At 42.7% G+C, this 12,499-nt stretch overlaps 1 protein-coding gene across 2 annotated transcripts in view; it reads right to left on the reverse strand.

The window, feature by feature from the left end:
* RDH5 (retinol dehydrogenase 5) overlaps nucleotides 1-12,499 on the reverse strand; it is a 149,073-nt gene that overhangs the window by 59,761 nt on the left and 76,813 nt on the right. For both annotated transcript variants that reach the window (XM_063952663.1, XM_063952662.1), the window contains exon 2: nucleotides 9,192-9,521. In XM_063952663.1, coding sequence (XP_063808733.1) covers nucleotides 9,192-9,504 — 313 coding nt within the window. In that variant the 5' untranslated portion in view covers nucleotides 9,505-9,521. The remainder of the gene's footprint in view (nucleotides 1-9,191; nucleotides 9,522-12,499) is intronic.

Here is a 12,499-nt window from a genome sequence, read left to right on the forward strand (position 1 = left end):
GAGATTTGCTCTAATCCTCCTTCCCATCAGCATTTGTGCAGGAGAAAGTCCATTCTGTAAAGGTGTACTGCGGTAGATTAAAAGACTTTTGTAGAAATCTTCTTTACCTTCTTGAGCTTTTTTCATGAGACTCTTTACAGTTTTTACTGAACTTTCCACCAACCCATTTGAGCATGGATAGTGGGGACTTGACGTAGTATGGACAAATTCCCACTCATCAGCAAATTGTCTAAATTCAGCACTGGAAAACTGAGGACCATTGTCAGTGAACACTTCCATAGGAACACCATGCCTTGCAAAGATTGACTTCATGCAATTGATTACGGCTTTACTAGTAGTTGTATGTAGCGTCTTCACCTCAGGGTAGTTAGAGTAATAATCAGTCACAACAATGTACGTTTTCCCATTACAATCAAACAAATCTGCGCCAACTTTCTGGTACGGTCTCTCTGGCACTGTGTGAGGACTCAGTGGCTTGACTTGTTATTTCGATCTATACGTAAGACATAATTCACATGTAGCTGTAGTCTGTGCTATGTCTTGGTTCATTCTTGGCCAATACATAACTTCACGCGCTCTCCGCTTACATTTTTCTTCTCCTGAGTGGCCTTCATGTATCTTGCACAGCACAGTTTTTCTTAGTCGTGCAGGTATGACAAACCTATTGCCTTTGTAAATAATACCATCGACAACTGTAAGGTCACCGTGGTACATCCAATAATCATGGACAGACAGCGGGCACGCATGTTTTTCTGCTGGCCAACCTTTCAGAATGATATCTTTCAACACTTTCATTGTGTCATCTGTCTCAGTTTCTTTCCTAATCTGTTCTTGTCTTGCAAGAGAACTGGTAGAGAAGCTACGATCAAATTAACATAGGCTTCTATCTCTTCATCCATCAGACTTTTGGAACCTTCACTTTTGTCCACAGCACGAGAAAGTGTATCAGCAATGTACATGTATTTCCCGGGATAGTACAGCAAGTGTACATCATATTTCTGTAGTCTGATAAGCATTAGTTGAATTCTCATGGGACAGTCATGTAATGATTTAGTCATGATAGCTACCAATGGCTTGTGGTCAGTTTCCACTGTAAATGTTTGACCATACACAAACTGATGAAATTGCTCACATGCATATGTGATCGCTAGAAGTTCTTTTTCTATCTGAGCATACCTTGTTTCAGCACTTGTCAGTGCTCTTGATGCATAGATTACTGGTTGCCATGTATCCTCATGTTCTTGTAACAGCACTGAGCCTAGGCCAAATTGTGAAGCAGCTGCTGAAATTCTTATTCTTTTCGCAGGATCAAAGAATTTTAGCACTGGTTGCTCTGTAATGATCTGTTTCAAGTTTTGCCAACTTTCTTCTTGTTCATGTGACCACATCCACTCGTTATCTTTGTCCAACAACCATCTAAGAGAGGCTGTTCATTCAGAGAGTTGAGAAATAAACTTTCCTAAGTAAGTAATCATTCCTAGGAATCTTCTGACATCGTCTTTGTTGTTAGGACGTTCCATGTTCACTATGGCTGATATTTTCCTTGGGTCTGGTTTTACACCTTGATCCGAGACCACGTCGCCCATACAGGTAAGTGCATTCACGCCAAATTCACATTTGTCCTTGCTTAGCTTTACATTAACTTTCTTGACAAGTTCCATTACATTGTTTCAACACCTGGAATATGTTCAAACATCATGTGTATTTTTTTGTGATATACTTCTGGAGCAGACAATATTCCATATGGTAGTCGAAGAAATCTGTATCGACCTTCTGGTGTATTAAATGTACAAAGCTTTGAGCTGGCCTCATCTAGCTTCATTTGCCAGAATACTGAAGATGCGTCCAATTTACTGAACCATTTTGCTCCCGCAAATTGCGACATGATTTCATCTCTGGTTGGTAGTTTGAAATGTTCTCGTTTAATAGCTTTGTTTAAATCTCTGGGGTCTAGACATATTCTGAGTTGTCCATTTTTTCTTTTCAACAATTACTAAGGAGCTTACCCATTCAGTAGGCTCATCAACTTATCACACCCAAGGCTTCCATGAGATTTAACTCTTGTTTCAGTTTTTCTCTCAGCGCAAACGGCACTTTTCTACAGGGGTGTATCACTGAAGAAACTTGCATGTCTATATTTATTTTATGCTCTCCAGGCAAACCACCTAGACCTTCAAACAAGTCTCTGTATTCTGTAAACATCGATTTGCAGTCATCTTCTACTTGTGATGTCACCATAAAAACTTTCTTTAGCAAGCTTAGTTTCTCACATGAACTTAATCCTAGAATCGGTTGCACATTTGTATCCACAATCAGTAGAGATGTTTTAAACTGTTGTCCCTTATATTTCAGTGTCACTAAGCATGTACCTTTCACAGGAATTTCCTCCCCAGTGTACCCTGTAACTTTCACTTTGGCTGGATGAATTTTAGGTTTTACTCTAAAAGTCTTATAGTCTTGAAATGATATTAAATTCACCTGCGCGCCAGTATCAAGCTTAAAGGGAATGACAATCTCGTTCACAGTTAAAGGGACAATCCATTCTTTCTTATCATGCACTGTGGTTGTTTCACTTTTCATTTTACAGCATTTGGCAAAGTGATTTAGTCTACCACATTTCATGCAGGTTTTACCATAAGCAGGGCACATTTTAGGATTGTGAGCATTTCCACATCTACTACAAATTTCCTTATTAGACTGTGGCTTAGACGGCTTCATTCTTGAGAATGGAGGTTTGCTTGGCTCTGTCTTCTGCACTACATGTACAGCACCATCAACTTCCTTGTGTAATATTTTGGCTTGAAATCTAGTTATTTCTCCAGATCTGCACATAGTCACTACCTTATCTAGTGTTAGGTCTTGCTCTCTCAGCAGTCTCTCTCTGAGTCCATTATCAGGTATTCCACAGACAATACGATCTCTAATCAGTGAATCCTTTAAATCACCAAACTCACAGGTTTTACTGAGTGATTGCAGCTCTGTAACATACTGATCAAATCCATCTCCAGACTTCTGATCACATGTGAAAAACTTATATCTTTCATATGTCACATTTTTCCTTGGCACAAAGTAATCTTCAAACTTTTGCATTATAGAAGATAGCACCATATTCTGCCCCTCATCAAACTGAAAACTATTATAAATGTCCAGCACATCCTCTCCTATCACATGGAAGAAAATGGATGCCTTAGTTTTGTCAGCCTCTGTATCAGCTCCACATGCAGCAAGATATATATTAAACCTTTGCTTAAATCTTTTCCAGTTTTCAGACAAGTTACCAGACATCAGCATGCCGGTTGGAGGAGCCAGTTTATCCATGGTTACTCACTGTTTGATGAGAGGAGCACACGGCAGGCTTTGCAGACACTGAGTATCACAGCCTTACAGACTGCTGCAGGATTCTTTCACACTCTGAGAGCACTAGCAGTCCAAGTTAAACTTCTTCTGACACCATGTTTTGTTCATATGTTTGTAAATCCAGTCATAAGGATACAGAGACATGTGAGTTCACTGCTGTGCTGTTTTATTCCATCATCAACTCCAGGCACACTGCACACTGGACCACTCACTTCCCAACATCCCCCTGGTCCCAGGGACCATCACTGAAGATTCAGGCTTACACATATTAGTAAGGGAGTGTCTACAAATATTAAGCATTCTAATACACTAACATCACAGTTAACACTACGACATCAGACAGCGCCACACCTGGGCTTGTGATGTTGCTAATTGGACCCTGGATGATTGGCAAAATGTGGCATGGTCCAATGAGTTATGGTTCCAGTTGTTTTGAGCTGACGGTAGGATTTGGGTGTGAAGCTGACCCCATGAGGCCATAGACTCCAGTTGTCAACAAGGCACTGTGAAGGCTGGTGCTAGTTCCATAATGGCGTGGAGTGTGTTCACTTGTTCACAACGACAGAATATTCCAGCAGGATAATGCATCATGTTATCAGTACCAAATTGTCCAGAATTGGTTCGAGGAGCATTCTGGAGAGTTCAGAAGAAGAATGGTGTGTGGCCATCATGTTTGCCCAACATGAACATAACTGAGCATTTATGGGACGTGGTTGAGAGATCCTGTAACTACAACTACAAATATCAGGGTGCTGTGGGAAGCTATCCAGACAGAATGGGTCAACATCACTCCAGAGGTCTTCCGTCCACCTGTGTAATGGATGCCACATTGAGTTGCTGCACTTCGCAGTACATTTGCAGTCAGACCTGTCTATTACCCGGCTTGCTTCCCTGACATCAGGAATATTGTTCGATGCCTTTTCTTATTGCCTAATTGTTTGTTATTATTTCCTGTAAAATCTAATAAAATTCTATTTAAAAAAACAAAAAGAAAAGAAGTAAATTGCTATTGTGTTTGGGAACATGCTCTGTTATACGATTCTATTTTGGGCATGTTTCAGATGATATTTACTTGAACTTCATACTTGTTCAGCCTGTTTCTGTTAAGTAATGATCTTACATATTTACAGTCATGACAGAGACCTGTATGTACTAGAGAAAGGAATGAGTCTCACAAGACAAAATAATTTTTACTTATATTTATAAAACACCCAGATGATAAGGGGGTTTATTCAGGTTGCATCGCTATGTGATGCGACCGCAATAACCCCAGCAGCGGCGGCAGTGTGCACACGCAGATACTGTCCAGCATGTCTATGGCTGCCTAACACGATCGGGTCGCAGTGGATGCCAACGTATCTGCCTGATTGACAGGCAGAGGCGTGAGCGGGGGTGCGGCGACAGAGCATTGCGGGGAAAATGGGGATACGGCAGCAGTGTTTTCAGGGTGGCTGCGCGACGTCACACGCAGCCACTCCAATCTAAAAATAGTGATGGACCTCCTGCATACGCAGCTTAGCTGCGGCTGCAGGGGATCATCCACAGTTGCTGCGACCGCAATCGGTCCCAGTTGCTGGGCAGGCCATTCAGCATGCTAAGCGGCCTTGCCCTGCGATGGGCGGCCCCCAGCATGCGAGAGAACGGATTGCAGATTCTGCTTTTTAGCAGAATCTCCAATCCGTACTGAATAACCACCAAGGTTTGTTAAACAAATATGAAATAAGTGACTGGCAGTGCTATTACCAAGCTAAGTAGTCATAATTCAAACAAAAACAAAAGTATGTATAATGGGCGCACACTGACAAACATATGTTTATTCAATTTTCGCTAAAATCAGCAGCATAAATATTAAAACTAATAGATATGTGAAAAACAAAATAATGTGATTAAAAGAAAGGGCTGTATGTCCAATGTTATATAATCTGGTATGCTAAGAATAGTTAGGATAAATCAATGCTCTTCCATTACAAAAATTATCATAATTTCTTTATATGTTAATTACGTATAAACTTTTTAGGAAGATGTGAACAGAAAGAGGCAATACCATTACTTAGGGCCGGACTGGCCATCTGGTACTTCTGGTAAATGACAGAAGGGTGTATGGGCCGGTCTAACCACACAGAGAGTGGGGCTGGCCGTAGAAAACAGCCTTCCGGCTCCCTGCTCAGTTGCCCGCTCTCCCTCCATCTGACCCGCTGCCAGTATGCAGGGAATGCCATGAGGCCAGGCCTCATGACTCGTGTGATGCCTCTGTGAGCTGTGGCCATGCCCCTTACCATTTTGCGCACGCCTGCGGCATGCTCACACACTGAGTTGCCAGGGCTGCTTCATGGCTCCAGTCCATCCCTGACATTACCTATCAATATTAGGGTCACTACTAGTGGTAGAGTTTACCTAGAGGCTGCAGCCCCCTTCCCCCTCTAGTATTATCCACCACTCCTCTGTGAGCTCCCAGTCCCCCACTATGTGAATTAGGAGTGGCTCTCCATTCCTTTCTTCACACTTTAAAGAGGCAGTACCAGGGGGAGGTGTCTTCTCTTCCTGGGACTGCCAGTCCAGACTCTCATAACCAGAGAGAACTCTTCCAATAGGAAGCCTCTTCTACTTTTATTATGGCAGCCTTATTTGGCTTCTAGGAGCTACAGCTGATGCAGCCCCGAGCCAAAACTGTTTTTTTCTGTACATGAACAAGGCTTGTGTCAAGTTTTTTACCCATTCTTTTCTGTTCTGTTTTCACGCCTGCACAATGGATAGGAGCCAGAGTCAGACCACGGCCGAGGTGAGGAACTGCAGCCCGGGCAGATAACCCAACGGTAGGAGGTAGAAACTGCAGCCGGTCACTGTTAATATAGTTTTAATATCGCCACTGCTAATTTTAATTATATTAAATGAAATATATGTGTTATTTAGACAGTGTGTACCCGTTATACTTAATTAGAGACCTGCACGCCCCTGGACACAGTTTGTGGTTATTTATGATTTATCGTACAGGTGGATGGTCGAATAGTGCTGGGTGCGGCTGAAGCAGGATGGCAGGCAGAAGGGAGGATGTCAGTCAAGGCTGTTTGTTTGAGTTCTCTGCATTTGGACACAGCGGATCTGCAAAATTATGCTAATGTAACTGCTACTGTGATTTGCACAAAGACGCCCACTGATGTCTCTGATCCGTCATTTACACATAAAAGGGGTAATTCAGACCTGATTGCCTGGCTGCGTTTTCTCACAGCCTTCGATCAGATCTGAACTGCGCATGCGTATGTACCGCAATGTGCAGGCATGACGGACCGCAGCAACGGGGATCGCCAGTCATCGACGGGATGGTGCAAAATTTTCAAACGCGCAGGCGATCACAAGGAGATTTACAGGAAGAGGGCATTTGTGGGTGGCAACTGACCATTTTCAAAAAGTGTCCGGGAAAACGCAGGAGGGACCAGGCGTTTGGAGGGATGTATTCTAACGTCAGCTCCAGCCACGATCATGCGGCTGAGTAAGTCCTGGGCTGAGCAGAAACTGAACAAACTGACGTTTGTGCAGTTCTGCTGCAAATGCGATTGTGCACCTGCACACACTCCATACCCTCCCACTGTAGGTGGCGACTACCTGATCACAGGGATGTAAAAAAACGCACCCTAGCGATCATGTCTGAATTACCCCCAAAGACACACCATTGGTCGCACATCAGTTGCAACATCAGACCTCGATACAACCCTAAGATTTCTCAGAATGTTCATTGTATGAGCCAGAGCAGGCCCTGAGACGGTCAGGACATACAGTACAGTACCTGCATTTGACTCTGCATCCCCATTACCTCCCACAAACGCTCACCATCTGTCACTCACTTTGTGAATAAATCCTCACTACATCTGATGATCAGCGCATGGGCAGTGTGACTGTGATGCATATGAGTAGTTCATAAATCAGATCTGCAAACATCAGCATCTTGTCCACCTCTGAATGAGGCCCTTAGTGAGGACTAGATGATCATTTAGTATGTCCTTGTCACCTGACTAAATTCCACTAGTCTCTAATGAATTGATAGGCTGCAGACTTATGACTATTAGTTTGTCCCATAAAATGTCTGCCTCTGCTGTGTAAAAGAGAGTCGAGACAGGCACATTTTATATGAACATTTCATTAAAAAAAAAAAAAACATAAGCGGAAATGTAATGAACTTTTATAAAAAATTCTGCTTTAAATCCTGCACCAATTATCTCTGAAAATCGGCAATTTTTGAAAACATGCTGTTTACCAAATTTTCCTAATAGACATTTCTCACTCAGCATTTATATGCAAATAAACTGGAAACAAATCTATTGATTAACTTGACTTTTGACATTACAGGCATGTGAGGGAAATATCTTCCATTGATAATAATTTACCCATTGCACAAATGATCACTATATAAATGTCAGAGGTTCTCAAAAGTAGTCCTAAAGGCACCCCAACGGTCCAGGTTTTAAGTTTATACATGCTTGGCCACAGGTGACTTAATTAGCACCTCAGTCAATTTGATTTACGCATCTGTGTTGAACCATGGCTATACCTAAAACCTAGACCGTTGGGGTGCCTTGGGGACCGCGTTTGAGAACCTCTGCTATATACTGTATATAACAAACTTTTCTTTGTTACTCAAAGTCAATTGAATGAAGATCCCAGGAAAGGTTCTTTATTAGCATGTAAATCACTCCTGGGAAACCAGAAGTTGTCTGGTGGAGATTAATATGCATGTTCATTATGACACCCTATAAGCAATAACCTGTGTGCAGACCAGGTGCCCCATGTAGAAGAGTTAGGTAAAAACAGTCATTGTCTAGACTATAATTGCATGGAGATGTATATCTGGCACCGAAACACAGCAGGGATATGCAGTGGTAAGCTGACATCGGTCTACCAAGAGAATAAAGACCCAAACCATGTTATTTATTTTGATAAAAATTTATATTTCTACAAAAGCTAGGGGCTTCATAAATTATAGAAATATGTCTGAAGTGACGTCTATACACAGGATAGGTGCGACTGGGGTTTCATTAGGATGTATGGTTTCAGCTAATATTATAGCTAAAATAATGTAGACTAATGTGAATATGCCAGATTTTATGTAGGCCGTCCTGATATGGACCTTAAATCAATTGATCACAGACATAGTTATGACACTAAAATGTGTGTGTGTGTTTCGGGGGGTTTGAATGGGTGATTAAAGGTATCTGGATCTTGCTCTGTTTCAGACTTTGGGGATCAATCTAATTGAGAGACTGCACTATAATTTCCTGCTGTTCCCCCAGCACCGGATAGGCTGCATGTAATTCTGGAAGTTTCATCCTTTTTATTTGAAATTACAACACAAGTTTGTCTGTGTAACTATGTAATCTGTAACCCTTTTCTCTTTTTAACATAATTTATTTCATATTTGCTCCAGAGCCCAGTCTTTGAGAAAGCGAATTGCTCGCTAAGATCATACTATAATTGTTATTGATAGCTAAAAGCAGGGGGAGACCATACTAACTGCATGATAAGTTGTGTTGCCAAGCCTGCCCAATTGTGATAGACCCGTGGCCCTTTGTAATTACTATGGGTAGTATGGTATAATGGACAGAGAGGTAGAATATTCAGTGTATTATATTTGTGCATCAGGACTTTGGGGATATAATCCAGATGAATCAAATTACTGCCTGTGACCATAGTCACAGTGCAAACATCAGGGATACCTCTTGGGGTCCCCGACAGTAGTAATTGTAATCGGTACATTTCTAATGAGCATCATTTTTAGGTATTTATTATGAAGAAATAGTTTCATGCCACATTACCATTATTGCTGGTTGTGTTTTATATCCTACCTTTATCTCCCACCTCCACCTTCACCCACTCCACAGCCTTCTTGATGCTCTCTGGGCTGGTAACATCCAGCAAAGTGGCTTTCAGTCCTATAGGGCATGCTTTTTGAAGGTCATCTGCTCCCTTTTGTGTGAGACAACCTGCTAGGACCTGAAAGCCTTTTCTGCTCAATCGTTTGGCCAGTAGGTTTCCAAAACCTGTGTCACAACCAGTGATAAAGACATGTTTATCTGACAACCGTGAAATAGTCTGTCTGTCTCTCAGAAACCATCCAATAGCCCATACAATGGCAAATAGAAGCACGTAGCACCACATGGAGCTCCCGTCCAGGCCTATGAGGAAAAAGCAAAGAGGTTAAACAAATACAATTTATAGAGATAGAAAAATTTCACAAGAGCTAAAGAATTATCATTATGTCTATGCCATGTCACATCTGTATATGTCCCTTTTGGCCCTGTCCTCAATATAACAACAATGCGGTTATTAATATATCTAGTTGCTTCGTGTATCGAAGAAGGACCAGAGTACAATTAACGGTTTTATCATAATGGCAAAAATACAGTATAGCCTAATATACTTTGCATACAGTACATCCCCATGCCAGTATATAGCATGCCTTATATCCTACTGCATTGTGCTTTGTGCCACAGTAGTATACCCTCGGGAGTCTAGCATGTGTTTCTTCCTCACCTCGTTTCCTTTTCAATTCTCACTACCACATACCTCCCAACATTCTTACCTATGGAAGCAGGACACATGCGCGGCAAAACCTCCCAACTGCCCCCCCTCCATTGCAGTACACTGCGGCCCACGGGTGGGACAGTCCCCAAAAAATGGGACTGTCCCGCAAAAATCGGGACAGTTGGGAGGTATGCTAGAACTTGCATATTTTTTGGAGGACATTATCACAGCACTTAATAAATGTTTGCGATTATACTGGGCACCAACACGAGGAGCTGGTAATGTTATTCACAAGCATCAACAATAACTACCAGTAGCCGGGTAAGCAGAGGCAGAGCCGATACACTTACAAAGCTCTGACACTATCTTACCGCGCCACCTCAGCAGCTAGCCTGTAAGCAGAGCCGATATAGGAGTAAAGGTATGGCCCTCTTTACTGCATCGCCATTATATTGTTTTATTACAAGTCACAACTCTAACTGAACTGAATAGTAACTTAATAGTACCGTGTACACAGAACTGAATTGTTGAATCACGTATTTAGAGGGTAATACAGAGTTGATCGCAGCAGCAAATTTGTTAGCAGTTGGGCAAAACCATTTGCACTGCAGGTGTGGCAGATATAACATTTGCAGAGAGAGATAGATTTGGGTGGGGTGTATTCAAACTGAAATCTAAATTGCAGTGTAAAAATAAAGCAGCCAGTATTTACCCTGCACAGAAACAAAATAACCCACCCAAATCTAACTCTCTCTACACATGTTATATCTGCCTCCCCTGCAGTGCACATGGTTTTGCCCACCTGCTAACAAAGTTCCTGCTGCGATTAACTCAGAATTACCCCCTTAGTCTCCAGTATTTACTGACTGATTTTGGGGTAGGCCCCGTCACCTTGTGGGCCCCTGGACATTTTCCAGTCTAGCCACCTGTATTTGCGCCATTGACTTTATCTCTCTCCACTTTATCACTCTCCAAGGTTTAGCACATCTCCCTCTGAAAGTTTGAGGCGCAAAATTTTAAGTGTCAAAGTCTAAAAAAAAGTAACAGCACAAATTACGGAATTTTCAACCAGATATCAATATAGATAAATATATTCTTGCCGTTATTGAGGAGTGAAGATATCCCATTAGGAAAAGTTTAAAGTCAAATGGCAGTAAAGTCCATACTTGCCTACCTGACCCTCTCCATGAGGGAGAAAATGCTCTGTTCCTGGACTTTCCTGGTAATGTATGATTGCCATCACCTGTGGTGAGCTAGTTAATTTATAAGAAAGGTGTTTCACCACAGGTGATGGCAATCATACATTACCAGGAATGTCCAGGAACAGAGCATTTTCTCCCCCATGGAGAGGGTCAGGTAGGCAAGTATGCAGTAAACCACTGTCCTAGCATAAGCAGATTTCCTGCTGCCTCTGCTTCCTATTTCCTGACTATGGCTTCTGTTTGATAGACAGCAGTCACATGGTAAACAGTGCAGGCTGCTTGTAATTACAGAAACAAGGTGGGCCTTGCCTATTGTAACAGAAGCCCATTATTATAAGCAACCTCTGCTTTCATCAAACATATGGCCTGATTCATTAAGGATTGCAGATGTAAAGCTGCTTGCAGCAGCTTTGCACATGCAGTCCTTAGCAATCCAAAAGTAGGAGGTGCATAACACCTCCTGTCTGCATTTGCGATGCGATCGCATGTCCGTCACGATGTTCATTTGCGACAGCATACTGTGTAAGCTTCAGCTTTCTCAGTCTTGCCATCGCAGGGAGGCTTGTGAGGCCAAGGAAACTGCGTCTGGAGGAGCAGTCCTTGGCCTCACCACTCCTGGAAAATGGGGGTGACACGCCCCCGTTTTACCCAACACCGGCCACCCTGCCCCTGTTCCTCCCCGTGAACGCCTCTGCCTGTCACTCATTCAGGGGCATTCGCATATCTACGCCACGATCGCAGGATCCGTTCTGCACATGCACAGAAAGTGTCCTGTGCGTGCACAGTACTCAAACTTCAGCTAGATGCAGTAGGGATCGCTTTTGTGATCCTTACTGAATTAGCCCCATAGTGCATGCTGTAGCAGTAGCCAGGAACTAGATAAACAAGCCAACTGGGGACTGAGTAGCTTGATGCTCAGACCTCCCATAATTGCCATTTGGACCCCAGACTAATAGGGGCATAATAGGCAGCTGTCTATTTACCAAAGCACACTTCCCAGTGAGGCCTATTGCTAACTATATTGCTGACTTTTTTTAAAAATATTTTTTACCTTTTCTTTTAAAAGAAAAAAACTGGTGGCCCAAATCCGCTGTTGGGCAGTGTCACTGGGAAGCTGAGCCTCACTCATCTCACCAGCCCGTTGATTTTAGTTGATACATTGCCTGGACTAATGTAAGACTTTCTATTGCTGTGCTGAATTTTTATTTAAAGTCTCATACACACTAGGCAATACTGTGAACAATATCGCTCAGAAAGGACTTTCTGAGCGATATTGTTCACAATATCGCCTAGTGTGTACATTCACTATCGTTAACGATGTGCGCCCCCACGCGTTGTTAAAGACCCCCCTCCCTCATCCGAACATGTACGGACGAGGGAGGTCCTCGTTAAAGACAGCGCCACCCCCCCACCCCCCCTCCCACTGT

This window comes from Pseudophryne corroboree, chromosome 2, assembly GCF_028390025.1.
Source record: "Pseudophryne corroboree isolate aPseCor3 chromosome 2, aPseCor3.hap2, whole genome shotgun sequence".
Lineage (NCBI taxonomy): Eukaryota > Metazoa > Chordata > Amphibia > Anura > Myobatrachidae > Pseudophryne > Pseudophryne corroboree.